The following is a 25,486-nucleotide window of genomic DNA, read 5'->3' on the forward strand; positions in this document are numbered from 1 at the left end:
AGAGCATCACCCAGTCCTACTCAGACTAGAGACAGCAAACTGCTAATTTAAAAGCAAGTCTAATATTAGCCATAAACTAAAATGCAAGTAACCAATGGTTTCAGGAACTATTAGTTCATGATTCTAATGGTGATCCTGGAATCTGTCCAGCTGGCATGAAAACATGATCAAGATCGATTTCCTTTGTAGAAAGGATTAAAAAAGAGCGGGAAAAAACCTTTAATGTTTAAGACCAAGCTTCCCAGCCACATACATTCCATCAAATCACACAACCCACTTAATGTTTTGAACTGTTTATTCACCAGAGCAATTTTGGCGCTTGATGTTTCACCATCACATTAGGCTCATGTGTAAATGCTGTTAAACATTGAAATACAGGTCGACATACAGACCTTACTGTTTGTTAACCATTCTTGGATGTCGCTTTGCAGTAATAAACATTTTCAAACTTCTTTTGTTACTTGTCAGCTTCTTTGTTGCACTAAACTGAGACGCATGTTACAATCAAAAGCGTCTGAACAGTTGGTTGGGAAGATAGCCAAAATGTAAGAAAGAGGATTGAGCCTCCTTTTCAAGGGAAGCCAGCTCTTGTACGGTAGGTGCCAAAGCATCAACATGGCCCTTGTACTGCCCACCTGCCAAGAGGAAGAGCAAAGAAAGTTAAAATTAAGACAAGTTTGAATTACTTGGTCAGAGTTTGTTCCCATTAAGTCTCATCAGCTAGTGTGACACACATTCACTACCAAAGATGCCATCCAAGGTTATTGCTGTTGCTATGACTTGATGGGAGCAGCTCAATGAATGGATTTTACACAAATGAAGATTTGTAAAAGGAAATGGAACCCACGAGCAAAAAAGTGTATAAAAAATGTCATTCTGTGACAACAGCAGAGAGATTGCCAAGTAAGTAGAGGGCACAAAAAATTTAGGGACAATCTCATACCACACAAGTTGATTTTGCTTCAGACCGAACTGGTATTCTTTACTTCTCCTGAAAGTGGTCTGACCCCAATGTGGCTTTTGTTCGAAGACTACTTCCTCCCCAATACCTCTGTGACATGGTTCAAATCATAGTCTCCAGGATAACTTTTTACTTTCTAGAGTCAGCGAAAGAAACATTTGCCAGGTCATGGGGTAAGGGCAGGGGAGTGGGACTAATTGGAGAGCTCTTTCAAAGAGCTAGCGCAGACATGATGGGCCGAATGGCCTCCTTCTATGTTGTATGATTCTATGAAGTGTGCTCCCTCGATCCTTAAAAAAACATCTGAATGTGAGTTTAGAGCTTGTGAAAAATTAAACAATCTGGGCAAACTTATTTCAAGACCATGAAGGAACACAATATTACCATCAGCTATTGTGATTAACGAAGCAATGAAAACAGCAAGGTACTCAAATTAATATTACTTCTTGTAAGAGACATTCTGGTACAGCCAGGTGCAACTAATTAAGTACTTTGACAAGCTTTAGCTTAGGAGCTTGTCAAGACCGAACAAACAAGGTAGATGAATGGGTCATGGTCCTCGGACAGGTGACCGTCTTTAAGGCATTATTAGTGATTTAAATAAAGGAGGAATTACATAATTAAGTGTTTTGTAAAACTCATCAAAATCTAATAATTAAAGTTTCTAACATAGTTAGTTGAATGGTATCTTGGAAAGTGATCCACACAGCCCAATTGGTCATTTTAATTAGTTCAATCCAATCAGGTTTCAGAGAGCATTTGAAGGAGGTCAAACAGCTAACGGCCAGCTTTGAATGTTGAGAGGGTGAGGGTTTAAGAATGTTAAGTTTCAGAAAGGTTAAGTTGTATTAGCTTGGGTTGTAAAGAAATTAAAGTGTGTTTCAATAGTTAATTCAACTGCATAAGTTTCTAAGCACAATATGACTGCCAGTAAAAGTAACATACATGCAAATTAAGACCAAGTGAGGAGCAGATGACTGAGGAAACAAAAGTATCACGGACATAATCCACCGCATCACAAAGGCAGAACGACCAGGCAGCATACTGCTCAAAGATGTGGTTTCATTTCATGCTTATGTCTCCAAGGGACAATCTTAACGCTGGAAGCTTACGAACGTAACTTTGCTGTTGCAAATTATGACCCGGATTTTGCGGTTGCAATTACGGGAAAACTGTCAGCGTTCGCCATCATTACCCCATGAAACTGACGTGGCGTCCGCACGTGTGCAGTAAAACGCAGAAATCCAGAATCTGCTGTCAATGATTACTCGCTCCTCCACAGGGTGTGCTGTTGAACCCCTGTAAACTGCAATCTTTGAAAAATCACTGAACTGACGAGAACTTCCCCTTTTGCGCTGTAATATTGCTGTTAAAACCCCCCAAAATAGTTAAGCCTTGTGCATTGAAGTGTATCTGGGTTTTTAATGGTGTACTAAGTCATAATTACTGCTGAACAACCTCTTTGGCCCTGAAAAACTAATTTTATATTTGTGGATATAAATTTTTTTTTTTTTTAATAAAAATTATATAAAAAATGTTGCTATTTCAGCTTCTCACTTAATCCCAATCTTTATTTTGGTCTGTAAAATTGATAAAAAAAGTGAAGGATAATCAGTGCATTTTACTTCCTGGTTTGCTGTCTGAGAATTCTTCAATGTGACTGGCTGCTTAGCCTACTTGATGACATGACTGTTGTTGGACGCTGGAGATCCCCTAAACTTGGCGCCAGAATCAAATTAACATTGGGAATGGTGAAATCGACGCCACAGGGATCGCTAGATCTTTGTGGGCCGCTTTCTTTGAGGTCAGCGGCGAGCGCAATCCCTTTGCCGCTGACCGCAAAATCCGGGCCAATAGTTAAATTGTACTTCACTTAGTGTTATGCTGTGGATAAACCTGGCTTGGTTAATAATGAATACCTTTCGTAATGGGTTATGCAGGATGCTATCAAGCATGCTAATTTAGACGTGTGAAACTATGGACATAAATCGTAAATCCTGATCTAATTTCGGGGTGCAGAGGAAAAAAAAGAGGGGAAAATTTTAAATTCTTTTTAGACTGACTATTAAACCCATCAAAATCTAGCAGCTATTCACAAAAAAGATTTGAAAAATTAACTGCATAAAAGGCAGCAGGGTTACATTAGTGAAATAAGTGACCAAAAAAATGTTTTGATACACTACCCCTAATAACTCAGGCCATGCCTTTAACAGAGTACTCTACACTAACGGCAATTTTTATTTGCATAGCCGGGGGAGCATTTGGGTAATGGTGATCATAAGATCATCAGGTTTAGAATAGTTATGGAAAAGGGCAAGGAACAATCAAGTGTAAAAACACTTAACTGGAGGAGAGCTAATTTCAGTGATTTAAAAAGGGATTTGGCTCAGGTGGACTGGAATCAAAAATTGGCAGAACACTAATTAAACAATGGGAATCCTTAAAAGAGTTATTTGGGTACAGAGTAGACCCATTCCCATGAGGGGGGAAAGGAAGGGCATCCAAAGCTAGAGCGCCCTGGATGACTAAAGATATAGATATTAAAATGGAACAGAAAAAGGAGGCTTATGACAAATGTAAGGTTCATAAGACAGTAGAGAACCAAGCTGAATACAGAATGTACAGAGACTACCTAAAAAAGAGAATAAGAGGGGCAAAGAGAGAGTATGAGAATAAATTAGCAGCTAACATAAAAGGGAACCCAAAAGTCTTTTTATAAACATATAAATAGTAAAAGGGTAGTCAAAGGAAATGTGGGGCCGATTAGGGGTCAAAAGGAGATCTTCTTGTGGAGACAGAAGGCATGGCGGATGTACTAAATGAGTACTATGCATGTGTCTTCGCTAGAGAAGGGGATGCTGACAATGTGGCAGCAATGGAGGAGGTAGTAGTGATAATAGGGGCATAGAGTACAAAAGCAAGGATGTTATGCTTTATAAAACACTGATTAGGCCTCATAGTTGGAATAGTGTGTTCAATTCTGGGCACCACACTTTAGGAAGGATGTCAAGGCCTTAAGGAGGGTGCAGAAGAGATTGATTAGAATGGCACCAGGGATGAGGGACTTCAGTTATGCAGGGACTGGAGATGCTGGGGTTGTTCTCCTTAGAGCCGAGAAGGTTAAGAGGAGATTTGATAGAGGTGTTCAAAATCATGAACTCTTTTGATAGAGTTAATAAGGAGAAACTGTTTCCAGTGGCAGAAGGATCGGTAATCAGAGGACACAGAGTTAAGGTGATTGACAAAAGAACCAGAGGCAACATAAGGATTTTCTTTTTTTACATAGCGACTTGTTGTACCTAAAAGGGCGGTGGAAGCAGATTCAATGTTTAAATCAATACCGAATGTACCCAACGACTGTTTAAAAAAATTAATACTGAATGCACCCAACGAGGGTCAACGACTGTTTAAAATTAATACTGTCTGTACCCAACGAGGGTCAAAAGTGTTTGACACCTACAGAATGTTGGAAACCTGTACTTTTTGTTATGTAAGCTTTGGCAATATGGTTCCCTGTAAACTTTCATGCCAATAAAGAATTTGAATTTGAATTTGAAATTAGTAACTTTCAAAAGGGAATTGGATAAATACTTGACGGGAAAAATTTACAGGGCTATGGAGAAAGAGCAAGGAAGTGAGACGAATTGGCGAGTTCTTTCAAAGAGCCGGCGCAGGCACGATGGACCAAATGGCCTCCTTTGGTGCTGTATCATTCTATGATTGTATGAAAAACATTGGTGTCATTAAACAGAGTTTGGAAAATGGAGATTGTAATGTATCACAACGTTCTTCTCTAAAATACTCACCCCCTGTTGCTCGTCTCTTTCCATAGACAACTTTGCCATCAAATTCATCCACTGGTATTTTCAGGTCAGGCTCAACTTGAGAGATGATGACGTTCAAGTGTTCTTCAACATCGGTCAACAGCTTGAAAAAAAAGCACTCAGATGTTTATTATTTTCTTGGCTGAGACAAAATGGTGTGCCAATGTGGACAGAAAAGTATAGTAAAAATATTTTTCAACTCACAATCCACTAAAAACCTTTTCACTCGTGAGAATTGAACATTAGTTTCAGATTCATAGAAACATAGAAGATAGGAGCAGGAGTAGGCCATTCGGCCCTTCGAGCCTGCTCCGTCATTCAACGAGATCATGGCTGATCATCCAAACCCTAGCACCCGGTCCCTACACCGACAGCCATCCCACCCAAGCCCCATCCCCGCAACCCCACGTATTTAATCCCCCCTAACACTAAGGGTCAATATTCACAATATGTATGGTTTGAAAGGTAGGTTAGATATAGCAATGCCCCTTTGCCAAAAATATTGCTATGTATTTACCCTCAATGGCTCGATTGGTAAAAACAGCAACTATAGCTGGACTACATCACTGGCATCTACCCAACAATGTGGAAAACTGCCCAGGTATGTCCTGTCCACAAAAAGCAGGACAAATCCAATCCAGCCAATTACCGCCCCATCAGTCTACTCTCAATCATCGGCAAATGATGGAAGGTGTCGTCGACAGTGCTATCAAACGGCACTTACTCACCAATAACCAGTTTGGGTTCCACTCCGCTCCCGACCTCATTACAGTCTTCATCCAAACAGGGACAAAAGAGCGGAATTCCAGAAGTTAGGGGAGAGTGACTGCCCTTGACATCAAGGCAGCATTTGACCAAGTGTGGCATCAAGGAGCCCCAGTAAAATTGAAGTCAATGGGAATCGGGGGGAAAACTCTCCACTGGCTGGAATCATACCTAACACAAAGGAAGATGGTTGTGGTTGTTGGAGGCCAATCACAGCCCCAGGAGATCACTGCAGGAGTTCCTCAGGGCAGTGTCCTAGGCCCAACCATCTTCAGCTGCTTCATCAATGACCTTCCCTCCATAAGGTCAGAAGTGGGGATGTTCGTTGATGACTGCGGTGTTCAGTTCCATTCGCAACTCCTCAGATAATGAAGCAGTTCGTGCCCGCATGCAACAAGACCTAGACGACACTCAGGCTTGGACTGATAAGTCGGAGGTAGCATTCGTGTCATACATGTGCCAGGCAATGACTATCTCCAACAAGAGAGTGTCTAACCACGGCCCCTTGACATTCAACGGCATTAGCATCGCCAGATTCCCCACCATAAACATCCTGGGGGGGGTCACCATTGACCAGAAACTTAACTGGACCAGCCACATAAATACTGTGGCTACAAGAGCAGGTCAGAGGCTGGATATTCTGCAGCGAGTGTCTCACCTCCTGACTCCCCAAAGTCTTTCCACCATCTACAAGGCACAAGTCAGGAGTGTGATGGAATACTCTCCACTTGCCGGGGTGAGTGCAGCTCCAACAACACTCAAGAAGCACAGAATGTACTAGAAAGACTGGGGATGTTTAGAATGGCTAAGTCGCCTGGTCCAGATGGCTTGCATCCCAGGTTGCAAAGGGAATTGGGGGAGGAGATAGCAGAAGGGCTTGCCATAATTTTCCAATCTCCCCTAGATGTGGGGGTGATGCCGGAGGATTGGAAAAGTGGCAAATGTGACACCATTGTTCAAAAAAGGGTGCAAGAATCCTAGTAACTACAGTTTAACATCAGTGGTGAGTAAAGTTTTAGAAACAATAGTCAGGTAAAAAACTAACGGGCACTTGGAGAGGTTTAAGCTAATTAAGGAGAACTAACACGGATTTGTAAAATGCAGAAAGAAAATACTGCAGATGCTGGAAATCTGAAATAAAAACAGAAAATGCTGGAAATATTCAGCCGGTCAGGCAGCATCTGTGGAGAGAGGAACAGAGTTAACGTTTCAGGTCGATGACCTTTCGTCAGAACTGGAAAAAAGCAGGAAATGGAACAGATTTTTAAGCAAGTGTAGGGGCTGGGAAATGGGGGAGGGGAGGAAAGAACTAAAGGGGAAGGTCTGTGATAGGATAGAAGGCGGAGAGGTTAAGAGACATTAGGAGATATTCAAGGCAAGAGGAGATGGTGATGGGACAGGTTAAGAAACAAAGGATGGCTCGAGATGAAGTGTAAATTGCGCTGGCAGAATGGAAGACAGCTGCCCTGTGGGAGAGAAGAGCAGAACAAAAGTGTGGATAAAAATATATATATAATATATGTTATGATCTGAAATTGTTGAACTCTATGCTGAGTCCAGAGGGCTGTAAAGTGCCTAATCGAAAGATGAGGTGCTGTTCCTCGAGCTTACGCTGAGCTTCCGTGGAACAATGCAAGAGGCCGAGGACAGTGAGGTCTGAGTGGGAGTGGGGCGGAGAATTAAAGTGACAGGCGACCGGGAGCTCGGGGTCCCCCTTACGGACTGAATGGAGGTGTTCCACAAAGCGGTCACCCAATCTGCGTTTGACCACCCCAATCTCGACTATTTTTTCTCCCCTTGTCCAGTCTCTTCCCACCTATATCCGCGACTCTTCCGACGCCCTCCGCCACTTTAACAGTTTCCTGGCCCCAACCGCCGCCTCTTCACCATGGACGTCCAATCCCTCTACACCTCCATCCCCCACCAGGATGGTCTGAGGGTGCTCCCCTTCTTCCTTGAACAGAGGCCCGACCAGTCCCCATCCACCACCACCCTCCTCCGCCTGGCTGAACTTGTTCTCACATTGAACAACTTCTCCTTCGACTCTACTCACTTCCTCCAAATCAAAGGTGTGGCTATGGGAACCCGCATAGGTCCTAGCTATGCCTGCCTTTTCGTGGGATATGTGGAACACTCTTTGTTCCAGTCCTACTCGGGTCCCCTCCCTCACCTCCTTCCAGTACATTGATGACTATCGGTGCCATTTCCTGCTCTCGCCCTGAACTAGATAATTTCACATTTTGCTTCCAATTTCCACCCTTCCCTCACCTTCACATGGTCCATCGCCGACTCTTCCCTTCCGCGACTTCTCCGTCTCCATCTCTGGGGATAGGTTATTGACCAACATTCACTACAAGCCCACCGACTCCCACACCTACCTGGACTACACTTCCTCCCACCCCGACTCCGGTAAGGAATCTATTCCATTCTCCCAGTTTCTCCGTCTCCGCTGCATCTGCTCCGACAATGCCACTTTCCATACCAGTGCTTCCGACATGTCTTCCTTTTTCCTCAACCGAGGATTCCCCTCTACCGTGGTTGACACTGCCCTCGACCGTGTCCGTTCTATCTCCCGCACTTCTGCCCTCACCCCTGCCCCTCCCTCCCGGAACCATGATAGAGTTCCCCTTGTCCTCATCTTTCACCCCACCAGCCTCCACATTCAACAGATCATCCTCCGCCATTTCCGCCACCTCCAGCGTGATCCCACCACTAAACGCATCTTCCCCTCACCTCCCCTTTCAGCATTTTGAAGGGACCACTCCCTCCGAGACACCCTAGTCCACTCCTCAATCACCCCAAAACCCCTGCCACCTTCCCGTGCAAGTGCAGGAGATGCAACATACATCTTGCCCTTATACCTCCCTACTTTCCACTGTCCAGGGCCCCAAACACCCCTTCCAGGTGAAACAGCGATTTACTTGTACTTCTTGCAATCTAGTATACTGTATTCGCTGTTCACGTTGTGGTCTCCTCTACATTGGGGAGACCAAACGCAGATTGGGTGACCGCTTTGCGGAACACCTCCGTTCAGTCCGTAAGGGTGACCCCGAGCTTCCGGTGGCCTGTCACTTTAATCCACTCGGACCTCACCGTCCTCGGCCTCTTGCATTGTTCCACGGAAGCTCGAGGAACAGCACCTCATCTTTCGATTAGGCACTTTACAGCCTTCTGGACTCAACATTGAGTTCAACAATTTCAGATCATAACATATATATATATTTTTTATCCACACCTTTGTTCTGTTCTTCTCTCCCACAGGGCAGCTGACTTTCATTCTGCCAGCGCAATTCACACTTCATCTCGAGCCATCCTTTGTTTCTTAACCTGTCCCATCACCATCTCCTCCCGCCTTGAATGTCTCTTAATCTCTCCTGCCTTCTATCCTATCACAGACCTTCCCTTTTGTTCTTTCATCCCCTCCCCCCTCTCCCAGCCCCGACACTTGCTTAAAAATCTGTTCCATTTCCTGCTTTGTTCCAGTTCTGATGAAAGGTCATCGACCTGAAACGTTAACTCTGTTTCTCTCTTCACAGATGCTGCCTGACCTGCTGAGTATTTCCAGCATGTTCTGTTTTTATTTTGTAAAAGGCAGATAGTGTTTGATTAATCTAACTGAATTTTTTGATGAAGTAACAGGGAGGATTGATGATGGGAATGCAATGGATGTTGTCTACATGGATTTTAGGAAGGCATTTGAGGAAGTAGCACATAGAAGGCTGGTTAACAAAATTGAGGCTCATGGAATAGGTGGGTCAGTGGCAGCTTGGATAAGGAATTGGCTTAAGGACAGAAAACAGGGAGTTGTGGTAAATGGCTGTTTTTCAGACTGGAGGATGGTAGACAGTGGTGTTCCCCAAGGGTCAGTGCTGGGGCCACTGCTTTTTGATATATAAAAATAAATGACCGCTATTAGAATACAGAGTAGAATTTCTAAATTTGCCGATGACACCAAACTTGGGGGTGTGGCAAACAGTGAGGATGATACCAATCGACTGCAACAGGACATAGGAAGGCTAGCAGAATGGGCAGACAAGTGGCAGATGGAATTTAATACAGAGAAGTGTGAGGTGATGCATTTTGGCAGAAGGAACAGGGAGAGGCAATATACACTTAATGGCACAGTTTTAAAGAATGTGCAGGGACAGAGGGACCTGGGAGTTAATGTGCATAGGTCCCTGAAGGTGGCAGGACATATTGAGAGAGTGGTTAGCAAAGCATATGGGATCTTGGGTTTCATAAATAGTGGTATTGAGTACAAAAGTAGAGAAGTTATGCTGAACCTTTATAAAGCGCTGGTTAGGCCACAACTGGATTTGTTTTCATTAGAGCAAAGGAAGTTGAGGGGTGATTTGATAGAGGTGTACAAGATTATGATGGGTTTGGATAGGCTAGACTGGGGAAGGCTGTTCCCACTAGTTGATGGTACGAGGACTGGGGGACACAGATTTAAGGTGTTGGGCAAGAGATATGGGGGGGATGTGAGGAAAAACTTTTTTACACAGCGAGTGGTGAGGACCTGGAACTCGCTGCAGACGGAAGTGGTGGAAGCGGAGACACTCAATAGGCACTTGAGGGAAATAAACTTTCAGGGCTACAGGGATCGAGCGGGGGAATGGGACTGACTGGATTGCTCTAGAGAATCATCATGGACTCGATGGGCCGAATGGCCTCCTTCTGTGCCTCTATAAGCTCGACACCATCCAGGACAAAGCAGCCCGCTTGAATGGCACCCCAGTCACTAGCTTAAACATTCACTTCCTCCACCACCGGCGCACCGTGGCTGCAGTGTGTACCATCTACAAGATGCACTGCAGCAACTCACCAAGAGTTCTTCGACAGCACCTCCCAAACCCTCAACCTCTACCACCTAGAAGGACAAGGGCAGCAGGCACATGGGAACACCACCACCTCCAAGTCACACGCCATCCTGACTTGGAAATATATCGCCGTTCCTTCATTGTCATAGAATTCCCTCCCTAATAGCACTGTGGGAGTACCTTCACCACACAGACTGCAGCGGATCAAGGTGGCGGCTCACCACCACCTTCTCAAGGGCAATAAATGCTGGCCTCGCCAACGATGCCCACATCCCAGGAACAAATAAAAGAAAAAAATTGTGGTAAAAAACTCTGACCGCCGGATGTGCTTATTTACAGTAATTAAACACAACGGCTGTGAAGAGACACAGTTCCCCCTCAACATAAAAATAAACTGGACACTACAAGGTGAAATGTTTCCATCCTCATTCTTGGGACTTATCGTGAGCACGGTCATGGGAAATCTGCTACTATGCAAAAAATACAAGATGTGTGGGAGTGTTATACGGTGCAACACTGTCCCCAAAGTTCTGAAGATTACTAACTTCCTGCATTGCTACTGCGCTTTAAGAGATCAGATACCACCGGTGGGACATTTTGTTCTCTATCTTTAAGAGGGAGTTTGTTTGAAATCAGGAGGTCCCCAACATAAAAGTCACCAAAGTTGAGGTTATAGGTGCATAAATATAGTCAAACATTTCCGATGTGAGGCAAACAAAAAACAAACTAAACAAATTTTATCTAAGCTTGAGAAAAAAAATGTCCATGTTTATAGCTGTAGGTTGTTTTGAAGAAGTTATCTAAGCTTGGTAATCAAAACTGATAACAGGCCATTCCTTACCGATGTAGGTATTACAGTTCAAAGTTTAGCCATATTCAACAAGTGCAAAATATCTGAAGTTCGTACCAGGGTAGGTGAAAGAGTTTACAATCTTGATGACAAATGAAAGTCTATGAAATGTTTTCAAATGTTCAATGTTAATGTACCTGCATTTCATTGTACCATATGGTGCACCCCCCCTGATCCTTCAGCCTGGTGTTGTAGCAACCTCTTCCACGAGTTCCACAGACATGGTACCAAACCTAGACATGATTGAAAGAAGTTTTTGTTCGTCACTCATTTCTAATACTGGTCATGTCTACAAGAGATTACATTGTGTGACCAGTCAAATACTGAAACATCACATCGTTTCAGTAACCAAACTAAAAGTGGCCACACATCAATAATCTTTAAACATTTCAATGATGTCCAATATGGATACCAAACATCTTCTGACCTGCATCTCAAATGAGTTAGTGTAATGGAGAAGAGTCAAACATATTTTTGAAATATGTAACCACTTGTGGACATTTATATAAACATTTCAAACTCAAACATTGCTTACACATTTAGATTTTAGGTACCAATAGAAACAAAACAGGGATTCTAACCTGCACCTATAGAACCAGTCAAGAATCTATACACAAGTTTGTGACAATTGTGGATAGTACTGTGACTGTTAGGAAGTATTACATTGGGTCTTGCTGTAACTAAAAGTTATTTTTAAAGTTCAGATATTCTTGGAGCTTGTAACTGCTCGAACCTGCACTTGTATAGCTTTCCCTATATACAGGAACTGTTCAGGGCAGTGCACAGAAAAGAAACACTGCGCAAAAGGGGAAAAAGGATTGGGTGGCGAAGCACAGTTGAAGAGAAGGGTCTTAAAGAGGCTTTGAAGGCAGACGGGGAAATAACAAGGTGCAGATGCTCGGGAGAAGATAGTTCCTGAAGGTAGAGGCATGGATCTACAAAGGACTGGCTGCTGATTGTGAAATGGAGGGCGTGGGGAACATAGAATATGCCGGTGTTGGAGGGCACGCCTGGGGCATGCACCTGGAGATTGATGAAGTAGGGTAGAACAAAGGCATAGAAAACCTTTAAGGCGAGAAGGGCGAGGACAATGACCTGTTGGTTCACTGGGGCATTGGCAGCCAGTGCAACTTAGTGAGGACAGGGTGATCGGGGTGCAGGCTCGGTTGCCATTTCAGAGGTTAAAGAAAGGGTAATAAACAAAAAGGCGAATTAAGTTATTTCACTGGTCGATCAGGTACATTCTAGATGTTTTAAAGAGAAGTTAGGCTAGAATATACTTTGTGAAAGCTTTTCACCAGTTTTGACTTTATACCAAGGAACTGTGCAATAATTTACTCATCAGACTAATGTCTTCAAAAGCATTTCTGACTTGGAATAGTTACAAGCAACCGTCAGATAAAACGGTCGAAAAATAGCCGCCATTTAATTTTTAAAATTGCCAGTTTTGGTCATTACAATGCAGAATAGTTTTAATATAACAAAAAAGATTTTGCATACAATAGAACAAACACAAGGATTACCTTTTCTTTCTCCGTTGCCACCAAGGAAATAGCCAGACCCATCCTGAAAAAAAACCCAAATCTTACTTTGCTACTTTGTAAAAACATACTTTGTAACATAAAGAAACATGCTGGAGAAAGTATAGAAGTGGACTTCATGCAAACTCAGCATCTTACCGGTCAGCTCTGCCCACTCTACCAATCCGATGAACGTAGTTTTGTTTTTCATCAGGAAGAGTCACATTAATTACTATATTTAAAAATAAAAATAAATTAGTACTGTACTAAATTAAAGAGCAGCAACACAATCAGTCGATAGCTCACTTACCAAAAGGAACACCACGAATATCAATTCCTCTGGCCGCAACATCAGTACAGATCAGGAATTTAACATCCGCTTTCTTTCCAAAAAAAAAGATGCATCAATACTTTGCATTCAGACAGCCAACATTAAACAAATAATTTTTAATCATCTCCAAAGCTTTTATCCCTTTATTGCTACAATCTTTAACAGGTCAAGCTTGCACTGAATGTCACTTTTCTATCTCTGGCTGCAGATTCTGACACACTCATTCATTTCAGGTTGCGGAAGACAAACACTTGTTATTGCGAACGCAACTGGATATTGACAATTATTGAGTTGTCAGATTTTGCGCCAGGCAAGCTCGCTAACATTTACAGAACTGCATTTTCTGGACTCGGTTTATAGTGAAAAATATTTCAGCTAAAAAGCCAATTTAGCAAGAAACTGAATGTAGAACAATCTTTTATAGTGAAATTTACTACCCATTTATAATGAAAATTTAAATAATAGAATTAATCTGCAAGCAATTAAATATAAAAAGTCGACTTCTGCCTCCAGTTATAAAGCATTTCAATCATTAGACTCAACTTCAGTCATTGTAACAGTGTCATTATCAGTCCTTTTAGTAGAAGTAGAGTCAACTTCAGGTCACGGTCAATTGAAATGTCAGAGAATGCAGCACCTTTGAATATCTCAAATGGAGCCGAGTTTAAGTTTCAATAAAAATGGCCATATTTTGTACAAAAACACAGCACAGCAATAATTACAAAGAAATAATAACCTACAGATCTCCATTTTAAAGTGGCTGCTCTACACTTAATACTCAAAAAATGACACAATAAGCTCAGAAAAGATATTACACTGACTCACTACTCAAGTTAAAAACCACAAGCTGCCAACTGCCTACCCCAGTGTCAAATGATTTTATTTTAAAATAAAAATGCATTTCTTTCCAGCATCTTTAAATTCTAGAGTGGTCTGCTGTAATACAACTAAACAGGACAGGACTGACCATGAGGAGCACAAGTCAAAAACATTAAGAAACCAGCTATAACTTTTTTTTTTTAAATTAAAAAAAGATTGTTTTGTAGCTTGTTAGCAGCTTTTATGTTGGCTTGCCTTTTTTGTTTGCTTCTATTCAATCGTGGAGATGACCATTTATATTTAGTATTTCAACAGAAGTTCTATAGCATTACACCACTTTAGTTGGAAGCCTAAATCACTTTTGAAGGTTTTTTAGAAATAATTACTTTAATTTTAAAATTTAAAATGTAGTGATAATCATGCACCAAGGAACATGGATTCATACTTACTTTGTGTTAAACTGCTCATTTATTATAATTCACTCACATATAATACAACCGAAATAGTCAAGCGCCAAGTGCTGAAATGACCAGTTTCTTTCCGCAGTTGCTGGCTGATTTCAGATGTGCAGTTAAACTGACAACTCATTTAAGTTACCAGATAAAGTATTACTCAAGTACCTTGAATCGTTCCAAGTTTTGCTTTCTTTCATTTGGTTTTCTGTCACCATGCAAGCACACACAAGAGAGCTGATGTGCCTTTCTATCTGGTCCTGAAACAGTAAAATAATTTGATGAGATAAACCCTACCCCAAAATAGAAATGGCTGAAACAAAGCAATAGTCATCAGAATTGTCTCACCTCCTCCCATTTGAACAAAATATTGTTCCATGTTATCACAGTCAATCTTTGTCCGGCAAAAAATAATCGCCTGATCCATCTTATGTTCTTTGATTGCACGCACTGTATATTCGCCCTTTAGAATTTTAATAGCTTCTGACCACATCTCTGGAGAAATTAGATATGGAATCTCATTAAGTAAAAACAGAACATCTCATTTACAAAATAAAAGCCACTAGGTTGTCTAAGTGTTTAAGAAATTCTAAAAACAAAGCAACAAGGTGACTATTGATGAAAGGCAGTTAGTACCAGTCGAATCTATAGAGTTTTTATTTTTGACTGCAGGAACCCACCACCATGCTCAAACGTCTCCAAACTATGTTTCCAAATGGTGAGAAGCTAGGAACTATGAAGGAGCAGAGAGATTTGGGTGTCCATGTACACAAATCACTAAAAGCTAGTGGAAAGGTACAACAAAATCAATCAAAAAGGCGAATGGAATGTTGACCTTTACCTCAAGGGGGCTGGAATACAAAGGGAGGAAGTGATGCTTCAGTTGTACAGTCTTAGTCAGACCCCATCTGGAGTACTGCGTTCAGTTCTGGGCATCGCATCTCAGCAAGGATATACTGGCTTTGGAGGAGGTGATTCCAGAACTAAAAGGTTTTAATTAACGAGCACAGGTTGCATAAATGTGGCTTGTATTCCTTTAGGTATAGAAGATTGAGAGGTGATCTACTCAAGGAGTTTAAAATGATAAAAGGATTCAATAGGGTAGATAAAAGAGAAATTATTTTCTCTGGTGGAGGGCTTCAGAACAAGGGGGCATAATCCCAGTCCCTATAGATTCATCCACTACCAAATTTTACTCACTTTTCCCTTAAAGATGCAATGGTCCCAGCTTCACCTACTCAATGGCGAAGTATTCCATGCGCTACACAGGATATACAGCACAGAAACAGGCCATTTGGCCCAACCAGTCCATGCCGGTGTTTATGCTCCACTCGAGCTTCCTCCCGTCTTTCCTCATCTAAATCTATCAGTATAACCCTCTAATCCCTTCTCCCTCATGTGCTTGTCTAGCCTCCCATTAAATGCATCTATACTATTCACTTCAACCACTCCCTGTGGTAGCGAGTTCCACATTCTCACCACTCGCTGGGTAAAGAAGTTTCTTCTGAATTCCCTATTGGATTTCTTGGTGACTATCTTATATTGACGGCCTCTAGTTTTGCTCTTCCCCACAAGTGGAAACACTCTCTCTGTATCCACTCTATCAAAACTTTTCATGATTTTAAGAGACCTCTATTAGACCACCCCTCAGCTCTCTCTTTTCAAGAGAAAAGAGACCCAGCCTGTTCATCCTTTCCTGATGGGTATAAGCTCGCATTTCTGGTATCATCCTTGAAAATCGTTTTTGCACCCTCTCCAGTGCCTCTATATCCTTTTTATAATATGGCGACCAGAATTGTACACAGTACTCCAAGTGTGGTCTAACCAAGGTTCAATAGAAGTTTAGCATAACTTCCCTACTTTTCAATTCTATCCTTTAGAAATAAACCCGTGCTTGGTTTGCTTTTTTAATGGCCTTATTAACCTGCGTCGCTATTTTTAGTGATTTGTGTATTTGTATTCAGAGATCCCTTTGCTCCTCTACCCCATTTAGATTCTTATTTTCCAAGTAATATGTGACCTCCTTATTTTTCTTACCAAAATGTAATACCTCACATTTATCGGTGTGGAAATTCATTTGCCAATTATATGCCCATTCTACAAGTTTATTAATGTCGTCTTGTAATTTGTTGCCCCCAATTTGGTGTCATCCGCAAAATTTAGAAATTGTGTTTTTGATTCCAAAGTCTAAATCGTTAATACAAATTGTGAGCAACAGTGGTCCCAGCACTGACCCTTGTGGGACTCCACATTCCACCTTCTGCCACTCTGAATAGCTACCCTGAAACCCTACTCTCCGATTTCTGTCTTGAAGCCAGCTAGCTATCCATTCTGCTACTTGCCCCGACTCTGCATTCTCTGACCTTATTCATTAGTCTATTACCTGGTACCTTATTGAAGGGCCCTTTGGAAATCTAGATAAATTAAATCTACTGCATTACTCTTGTCTACTCTGTTACTTCTTCAAAGAATTCAATGAGGTTGGTCAAGTAAGACTTTCCCTTTTGAAATCCATGCTGACTATTCATTATTTTATTTTTAGTTTTTAGATGTTCTTCTATTTTCTCCTTTAGTAGGGATTCCATTATTTTTCCTACAGCCAATGTTAAGCTGACTGGTCTATAATTCTCTGGACATGTTCTATCTCCCTTCTTAAATATCGGTATTACGTTAGCTATCCGCCAGTCCTCCACGTTAAATTGCACCTGCAAATTGTTTGCCCCTTTGGCTCACCTATATCGAGGTCCACTGTCCTCCTTGTTGCCTGACAAATTGTGACATCAACTGTTCTATAATTCGAGCAACACCCATTAACCATATTGTTTCATTGTATTTATTAACCAACTTTCTTTTCGTGCTTCTATATTTTGTTCCATACATATGATTTTTTGTAGCAAAGCTCCTGTGAGGCACCTTATGAAACGCCGTCTGAAAAAACTATATACGCCACATCCACGGCATTCCCTTTTTCTATCCAATCAATCATTTCTATTGTCAAAGAATACAAGCCTTTTAAAAACTGCTGGTGGTTGTCCTTGATCAGCCCGTGCAGATCGAAAGTTCACTAATTTCACCTTGAAGTGTGGATTCTAAAAGTTTGCCCACAACAGATATGATGAAATAGTCTACAGTTGCATAAATGATCCTTCGCTTCCTTCTTGAACAGAGATGTTAAGCTGCGTACCCTCTGGTCTCCCAACATAAATGTGACCGAGAGCCTCTGCTATCGCCCCTCTGATTACCTGCAATATCCACTTGAGCGGCTAAGTTTTTTTCAAAAGCGATTCCTTTTTCTAGTTATTAATTATTTCACATCTTCCTTTAGTACACCTACATTCTGCAACAGAAGGTGGTCAGTCCTAATCTATCAGCTGTAGGCATGTCATTTTGGAGTAAAGAGACCCAACTTACTCCAATCCCCTCCCACTCCACCCCTTTCAGGGAGTCAGTCGTTGACCTGAAAAATAAGCAGCACAGGTGGCAAACAGCAGCTACCAGAAGGTCCTCTCAAGTGGCACAGTCAACAGCAAAACTTACCATAAAACGACAAACTATACTGCCACCACCCTCCAAACCACAGCATGGACATGCACAATACCTCACCAAATGGTGCTTCCACTGGTTGGAAATGTGCAGCTTTGGGTTTCTTTGGGCAACTATTTCATCTACTATCAGTTATGGGCAAACTTTTAGAATCCAAAGTCAAATCAGTGAACTTTAGATATGCATGGAATTCTCTTACGGATACAGAGGAAATTCAATTAGGAGTGTATTCAAAGTTATGCTCAGTGACCGTAACATTTTTAGGCCTCATTACGCAAAATATTTAAAAGGTTTTTACGTAAATTCGTGTTTTGAACATTTTGCATTCTAAGCAGTAAAGTTAATAGGATCTAATGTCATCTAATGCAAGTGCACCGACCTGCGGAATTGGCACCAGGTCTTGTGTTATCTTTTGCATGAACTTCATCGGTCTGAGGAAGGGAAACAAAAAAAATTACATATCAATCGATTTTATGCACATTAAGACATTACAGCAAGAGTTATACATTTACTTGTCGTTCATATTTTCAGTAATTTACAAAGCAGTTGGCAAAGTTTAACCCAGCATAAAATTTCAAAGGAACATTTAATAATTTTGGGGGTGGGGGTGATGGGTGAACAGTACTTTTGATAGAATAGTTCCATATACATTGACATAGGAGTAGAATGCTCTCGTTGTTTAGGCATTGGAACCAAAAAAGTCCAACTCTTCTTACCCGGATATGTCGTCCAAGTTTCTCCCAGTGATGATCTGTTTTTGGATTGACTCGCAGAACAACATGATGTACGGTCTCAGGAACAGAATCCTCTCCTTTAAGATCTACCCAGGTGGGGAAATGCATGATCTTCTCCGCGAGCTTCTTAACATCAAATGAATGAAGTGTGGCAGAGCAAACAATTACCTAGGCAGAGCATAGCAAACAAAGTCATTTTATGCCATGTTAATACCTTGAGTGGAACAATCTCACACTCAAAATAGAGGCTTCTTCAGTGAAGCCAGCATTCTAATTTAGGAAAATTACACACTTGCCATTAATTTGCAGTGCAATGCCTCGTACTGTTGGATTCACTGCATAAGGCTTCCTCCTGGTAGATTTATTATAACAACAACAACTTGCATTTATATAGAGCCTTTTATGTAGTAAAACATCCCAAGGCGCTGCACAGGAGTATTTTAAGACAAAAAAACTGACAGATCCACGCAAGGATAAATTAGGACAGGTGACCAAAAGCTTGGTCAAAGAGGTCGGTTTTAAGGAGCGTCTTAAAGGAGGAGAGGCGGAGAGGTTTAGGCAGGGAATTCCAGAGCTTAGGGCCCAGGCAACAGAAGGCACGGCCACCAAAGGTTGAGCGATTATAATCAGGGATGCTCAAGAGGGCAGAATTAGAGGAGCGCAGATATCTTGGGGGGGTTGTGGGGCTGAAGGAGATTACAGAGATAGGGAGGGGCGAGTCCATGGAGGGATGTGAAAACAAAGATGAGAATTTTGAAATCGAGGCACTGCTTAACCGGGATACAGCTATTTATAGTCTTTACTAGTTAAAAAACAGAAGAGTGCTATAGCAGTTGTTTATTTTGCCAAATGATTGCTTCACTAATCTGAATGGTTTCTGTAGGTACAGAAACCAAAGGACAACTCATTAAAAAGACACTTTTAAGATATTAGTAAATGGTTCTTTTTCCAGTCATGTCCCCAAATATCCCTTTCTAGTATTTTGTCTGTTTCTTTGGCTTTACTGTGTCTTTTAACAAAATTCATACCTGCAGCCTCTTGCCATCAGATGTTACTTGAGGGATCTGAGAATGTATTCTTGAAATGAAGTCTGAATAGCCTTGAGTGAGCAATCCATCCTACAAAAAGGCAACCACATCAGATGGCTCTATTTCAGTCACCACAAAAAATATAGAATCATGTAGATTACATTTTTCTTCAGCTTTCAAATATGTGCCTTCCACTAATGCAAAGTTTATGAATGTTTAGCACAAGGTTTATTTTCTTTATTAGCTACACAAACTAAAAATTTCCAGAAACACTTTTTGCACCGTATAATGATCTTTGCTTTTATGAAAGATTTAAACAAGAGATACAGCAACATTGCTTAAATATGCAAAATAACACGCCGATACTGCAAAGGATAAAGATAAGGAGACGGGAGGGTGGTGTGGTTATATTTCATTGATGAGAAACTTTGAAAAGGCTTTCTGGATCCTTTATTAATACGGGCTAAATATGGAAAAGTATCTAAACACCTTTTCCAGTAGTTATCGATCGGCACACTTTATAAAAAAATAAAAAAAAGCTGCACTTAATAAAAACGTTACTCAAGATTGAACAAAATGTTAAGTTTATATTACTGAGCTAATAGGTTGCTGAAACACATACACAATGGCCCAGAAATTCGGGTCGGAGGCTTCCCGCGGATGCAAGCCTCCAACCTGCACTTACCTAGTGCGCTGCCCGTTATGCTGTGGGCCCGCGTGGGATTCCGATCCTGGGCCTGCTCCAACTGCCAGCGCGCAGTGCTTGCGTATCCCAGGGGCGCAGTTAGTTCGATGCGTTCCCTGGGATCATGTGAGCCAGAGAGAGCAGGGAATGTTTCATTCATAAGTTTGACAGGAAGAGCTGTCAAAACTATAAATACTCTAAGCCCCAAAACATCACAAACTTCAAATAATTTTTTTTTTTTTAAATCATATTTTTAAAATAACTATAAATTACATAAAATAACTTTTAAACAATAATTTAAATTTTTGAAAAAATTAATTACATTTTCTAACGGGGCTAAAAATAAACTAACCTTTCTTTAAAGTATTTAAAAATAATAAACCTGTGGAAAAGATGTTTTAATTTTAATTAATTCACCACTTACCTTGTTAAAAGCAGGCTTTGGCCTGCTTTTTACATGTGTAACTCCTGGAGACTTACCCTCCCGGAGAAACCTGCAAAAAAAAAAGTAAGTTCCATGCGCACGCGCTGCCTCTCCGGCATACGCGTTCGACCTCTGAACCCTTTCCTTTAAGGGAACGGAAGTTCCGGTTTCCCGCGCATGCACGAAACCGGCACTTCCATTGGGTCTACGGGCGAGTACCCCGTGCATACTCACCCGTGGAGACCCGAATTTCTGGGCCATAGTTTACCTAACAGAATCAAAAGTTTTTACTAAAATGGTGGTGGTGGGTGGTACATGAACCAATGGAAACGTACTGTTGCAGATAACACAGATGCTCTTTAATTTGTAGGTTTAATAAGGATAATTATGACATTTCAGTTTTGATAAATGAACACTTACAGCTTCATCTAGCACCAAGAATCTAATTTGGGACAGATTCAGTTTTCCTGTTGAGACAAGGTCATCTATTCTTCCGGGGGTTCCAACAATAATATCCACCTGTGGAATAGACAAGAACACATTCATGGTCAATTTCAATGCATCTATACTTCAGTTAAATGATGGAATAAAAACAAAGTTTAGGATTGAACCACACTTGTCTTCAGCAGTATCTTTAAAACACAAAGTGCACCTTGAACAGCTGAATTGTTCACAACCAAATGTTGATGCAGCACAGTGTACTAGAAGCACGAATTGCAGAAAATGTCCCTTTGAAGAAAGGTACTTCTGGAAAAGTGTGTGAATCATTCAAACAGCTTAGTATTATAACATAAGGCACCCAAATTGATCACTTTGATGGTGTATAACAGATCCATGTTTGCATTCCGCAAAATTTCTGACGGCAAGTTTTGTGTTAACAAAGAAACAATGCGTTTTAGAGCCAATGAAGTACTTTTGAAGTGTGGTCACTGTTGTAATGTAGGAATGTCACATGAATCCCTTCGTTGAAATAGGATCTTTTAACTCGTACACCACAATCTATTCTGGGTTACTTTTTTCAGCTGACATTGTCAAAGAAATTATGCATATACTGTATATGCATCATAAGAAATAGGAACAGGAGTAGGCCATTCGGCCCTTCGAACCTGCTTCACCATTCAATAAGATCATGGGTGATCTTCTGCTTCAACTTGCCCTTCCTGCACTCTCCCCATATCCCTTGGTTCCCTTAGTGTCCTACAATCTATCGATCTCGGTCTTGAATATACTCAATGACTGAGCCTCCACAGCCCTCTGGGGCAGAGAATTCCAAAGATTCACCACCCTCTGAGTGAAGAAATTTCTCCTCATCTCAGTCCTAAATGGCCGACCCCTTATTCTGAGACTGTGACCCCTGGTTCTAGACTCCCCAGCCAGGGGAAACATGCTCCCTGCATCTACCCTGTCAAGCCCCTTAAGAATTTTATGTTTCAATGAGATCACCTCTCATTCTTCTAAACTCTAAGGAATATAGGCCTGGTCTATTCAATCTCTCCTTATTAGGGCAATCCCCAATCCCAGGAATCAGTCTAGTGAACCTTCGTTGCACTCCCTTAAGACAAGTATATCCTTCCTTAGGTAAGGAGGCTAAAACAGTACACAGTACTCCAGGTGTGGACACATTCCTGAACACTTTTTCTTGGGGAGTAAACAGGAAACTTACTCCTTGTTCCAGGACAGCCAGTTGATCTTTTGCAGACACACCACCAATAATCAGAAGGTCCCTAAAACAAAACAAAACAATCAAAATGAAACCATCCATATATGAACAAGGATTACTACATGACCAAGTGCTGGGGTTTGATACTTACCGAGGGCTGTTGAGAATTAACCTAAACATTTCTAGCATTTCTCTTTAAAATTAGAGTTTTTTTTGCATTTGTAGTATTTTTCACTATTATATTTAAATAAGAGTCTGACCACCTCAGCAACATAAGCATGTGTAGATCAACATAAGAACATAAGACGTAGGAGCAGGAGTCGGCCATTTGGCCCCTCGAGCCTGCGCCACCATTCAATAAGATCATGGCTGATCTGATCTTGGCCTTAACTTCACTTCCCTGCCCGCTCCCCATAACCCTTAACTCCCCTGTAGTTCAAAAATCTGTCTATCTCCACCTTGAATATATTCAATGACCCAGCCTCCACGGCTCTCTGGGGAAGAGAATTCCAAAGATTCACGACCCTCTGAGAGAAGAAATTCCTCCTCATTTCCGATTTAAAAGGGTGCTCCCTTATTCTGAAACTATGCCCCCCTAGTTCTAGATTCCCCCACGAGGGGAAACATCCTCTCTGCATCTACCTTGTCGAACCCCCTCAGTATCTTATATGTTTCAATAAGATCACCTCTCATTCTTCTAAACTCCAATGAGTATAGGCCCAACCTGCTCAACCTTTCTTCATAAGACAACCCTTCATCTTCGGAATCAACCTCGTGAACCTTCTCTGAACTGCCTCCAATGCAAGTATATCCTTCCTTAAATAAGGAGACCAAAACAGTACACAGTACTCCAGGTCATATTAAATCTTATTCAGAAAGGGCAAGGCCACTTGGACTAAGATTTGTTCAGCAAAAAAACCCCCTGAAAACCTTCCAATGAGTGAGAGAGAAAAAAAATCATCAGGTTTTTAATCCTGATCACTATCCAGTGACCTCTGCTGCAAAATGAATGACATTACGTGGGGGATACATTTGGCCAAGGCCCTGGTACAACATTTTCTCTTGGTTCACATGAGGAATGGGCATGTGGGCAAGACACTGGCGGGTTGACAGTGTCTATGGAGCTGTGCCTAGGGTGGTAACGCAGCACCTTCAGAAGGGAAGACACGGGGAAGGAGGAAAAAAGTTCCAGATGGCCTCCACTAGTAATCAACAACATTACTGATGCAATGCATCTGGGGCATCTAAGCCAATTGGAACATAATCTAACCCAAATATTCTGTTAAATAAACATAGTTCATCACAGACATTTTCACAACAATTACTGGAATACACAAGCTACTGAAATTACAAGAAGAAAACTAAATGGTTCAAGGTTTCAGAATGTCCCAGTGAGTGAAATGGCATCACTAACCACATCACCCCATCAAGGACCTTATTTGGTATTAGTTCTGGAGAAATGCAAACATGCTGTAACAGGCAAAGAAAGGTTAGCACAATAGTACATTTATTTATGGGGTGGTTGGGGGGGGGGGGGGAAAAGAGAGAAGAGAGGCAAAGTATTGAAGACAAGCTACCTTATTTTGGGATCAGTAATATTTTTCTTAAACTGCTTGATATTATTGAGGGTTTGTTCAGCCAGTTCCCTCGATGGTTCAATGATAAGTGACTTCGGAGCATTTGGTAAGTTTTTAGCTTGAGCTACCTGTGCAGACCCTGAAAAAGAATGAATGTTACCGAATTAATAATGGTAAACTATTCAGTACAGGGAAGGGGGTTTCATGGTCTGAAAATTGTTTTGCTTAAATAAATTACACTAAGGCATCATCGGGAATCAAATAAATTCCGACCATCCCAACTCTTTATTTTTAGAGCTGCTAAAACATTTACAAAAATTCACATTTTACCAAAAATTCTATCGCCCCAGATTTAGTTTTGCAATTTCTCAGTTTACAAGGCTCTCCCCTTTAAAGCTGCCGTAAACTTACAGTTCCAGCCAGCCGTATGGAGCGAGCAGGCTTCAGGGAAGGCTAAAAAGCCAGGAAATTATGAAAGGGTGATTTACCCTAAATTATTTCCCAATGTAAGAGTCCACAAATGTGTCCTGAAATGAGGTTAACTGTAAAGACACCACACTGCTTTAGGTATCATTACAGAGGTTGTGGGAATTCCTGCTCGTGGTCATCTAATTTTGGCTCTGCCCCAGCACCGGTGGCTGAGCCTTCAGCTGCCTGGGCCTCACTCTCAAACTCCCTTCCCTAAAGCCCTTCATCTCTGTATCTGACTCTTCCTTTAAAAGCTTGCTTAAAACCCATCTTTTTGACCAGCATTTGGACACCTCTCAATCTTTCCCTCCATGGCCCAGCCTCCGTCTTCCCATCTATTGGTTACTCCCGGACTATTCCAACGCTCTCCTGGCCGGCCTCCCATTTGCCACCCTCCATAAACTTGAGCTCATCCAACTCTGCTGCCCGTCTCCGAACTTGCACCAAATCCTGTTCGCCCATCAGCCCTGTGCTCGCTGACCTGGAGCGACTTCCAGTCCAGCAGCACCTCCATCTTAAAATTCTCATCCTGGTTTTCAAATCCCTCCATGGCCTTGTCCCTCCCTATCTCTAACCTGCTAACCTCCTCCAGCCCTACAACCCTCCGAGGTCTCTGCGCTCCTCCAACTCTTGTGTAGCCCCGATTTTCATCGCTCCACTATTGGCAGTTGTGCCTTCAGCTGCCTCGGTCCTGCGCTCTGGAACTCGCTCCTTAAACCTCTCCTCCTTTAAGATGCTCTTTAAAACCGACTTCTTTGACCAAGTTGTTGGTCGCCTGTCCCAATATCGCCTTATGTGGCTTGGTGTCAAATTTTGTTTTAATAACGCTCCTGTGATGCACCTTGGGACATTTTACTATGTTAAAGGAGCTATATAAATACATGTTGTTGGTGTTGTACTTCCATTTGTGAAGTGTCTTGGGATTCTTTTAAAAAAAAATATTTAAACCACTGTTAAATGCAAACAAAAAGCAAAAACTGCAGATGTTGGAAATCTGAAACAAAAACAGAGACTGAAAAAACTCA

General features: G+C 41.7%; 1 protein-coding gene across 1 annotated transcript in view; it reads right to left on the reverse strand.

Annotated features, from left to right (window-relative positions):
* Nucleotides 1–277: 277 nt before the first annotated feature.
* ddx1 (DEAD (Asp-Glu-Ala-Asp) box helicase 1) overlaps nt 278–25,486 on the reverse strand; it is a 44,030-nt gene continuing 18,821 nt past the window's right edge. Inside the window, exons 13-26 of the mRNA XM_085996290.1 lie at nt 23,994–24,132; nt 22,420–22,480; nt 21,177–21,275; nt 19,648–19,737; nt 18,602–18,787; nt 18,265–18,316; nt 14,691–14,837; nt 14,511–14,602; nt 13,051–13,123; nt 12,900–12,972; nt 12,744–12,786; nt 11,358–11,453; nt 4,768–4,888; nt 278–635 (exon numbers count right to left, since the gene is read on the reverse strand). Coding sequence (XP_085852416.1) covers nt 505–635; nt 4,768–4,888; nt 11,358–11,453; nt 12,744–12,786; nt 12,900–12,972; nt 13,051–13,123; nt 14,511–14,602; nt 14,691–14,837; nt 18,265–18,316; nt 18,602–18,787; nt 19,648–19,737; nt 21,177–21,275; nt 22,420–22,480; nt 23,994–24,132 — 1,403 coding nt within the window. The 3' untranslated portion in view covers nt 278–504. The remainder of the gene's footprint in view (nt 636–4,767; nt 4,889–11,357; nt 11,454–12,743; nt 12,787–12,899; nt 12,973–13,050; nt 13,124–14,510; nt 14,603–14,690; nt 14,838–18,264; nt 18,317–18,601; nt 18,788–19,647; nt 19,738–21,176; nt 21,276–22,419; nt 22,481–23,993; nt 24,133–25,486) is intronic.

This window comes from Somniosus microcephalus, chromosome 9 (assembly GCF_052327205.1).
Source record: "Somniosus microcephalus isolate GS21.2 chromosome 9, FLI_Smic_1.0, whole genome shotgun sequence".
In the NCBI taxonomy this organism is placed as follows: domain Eukaryota; kingdom Metazoa; phylum Chordata; class Chondrichthyes; order Squaliformes; family Somniosidae; genus Somniosus; species Somniosus microcephalus.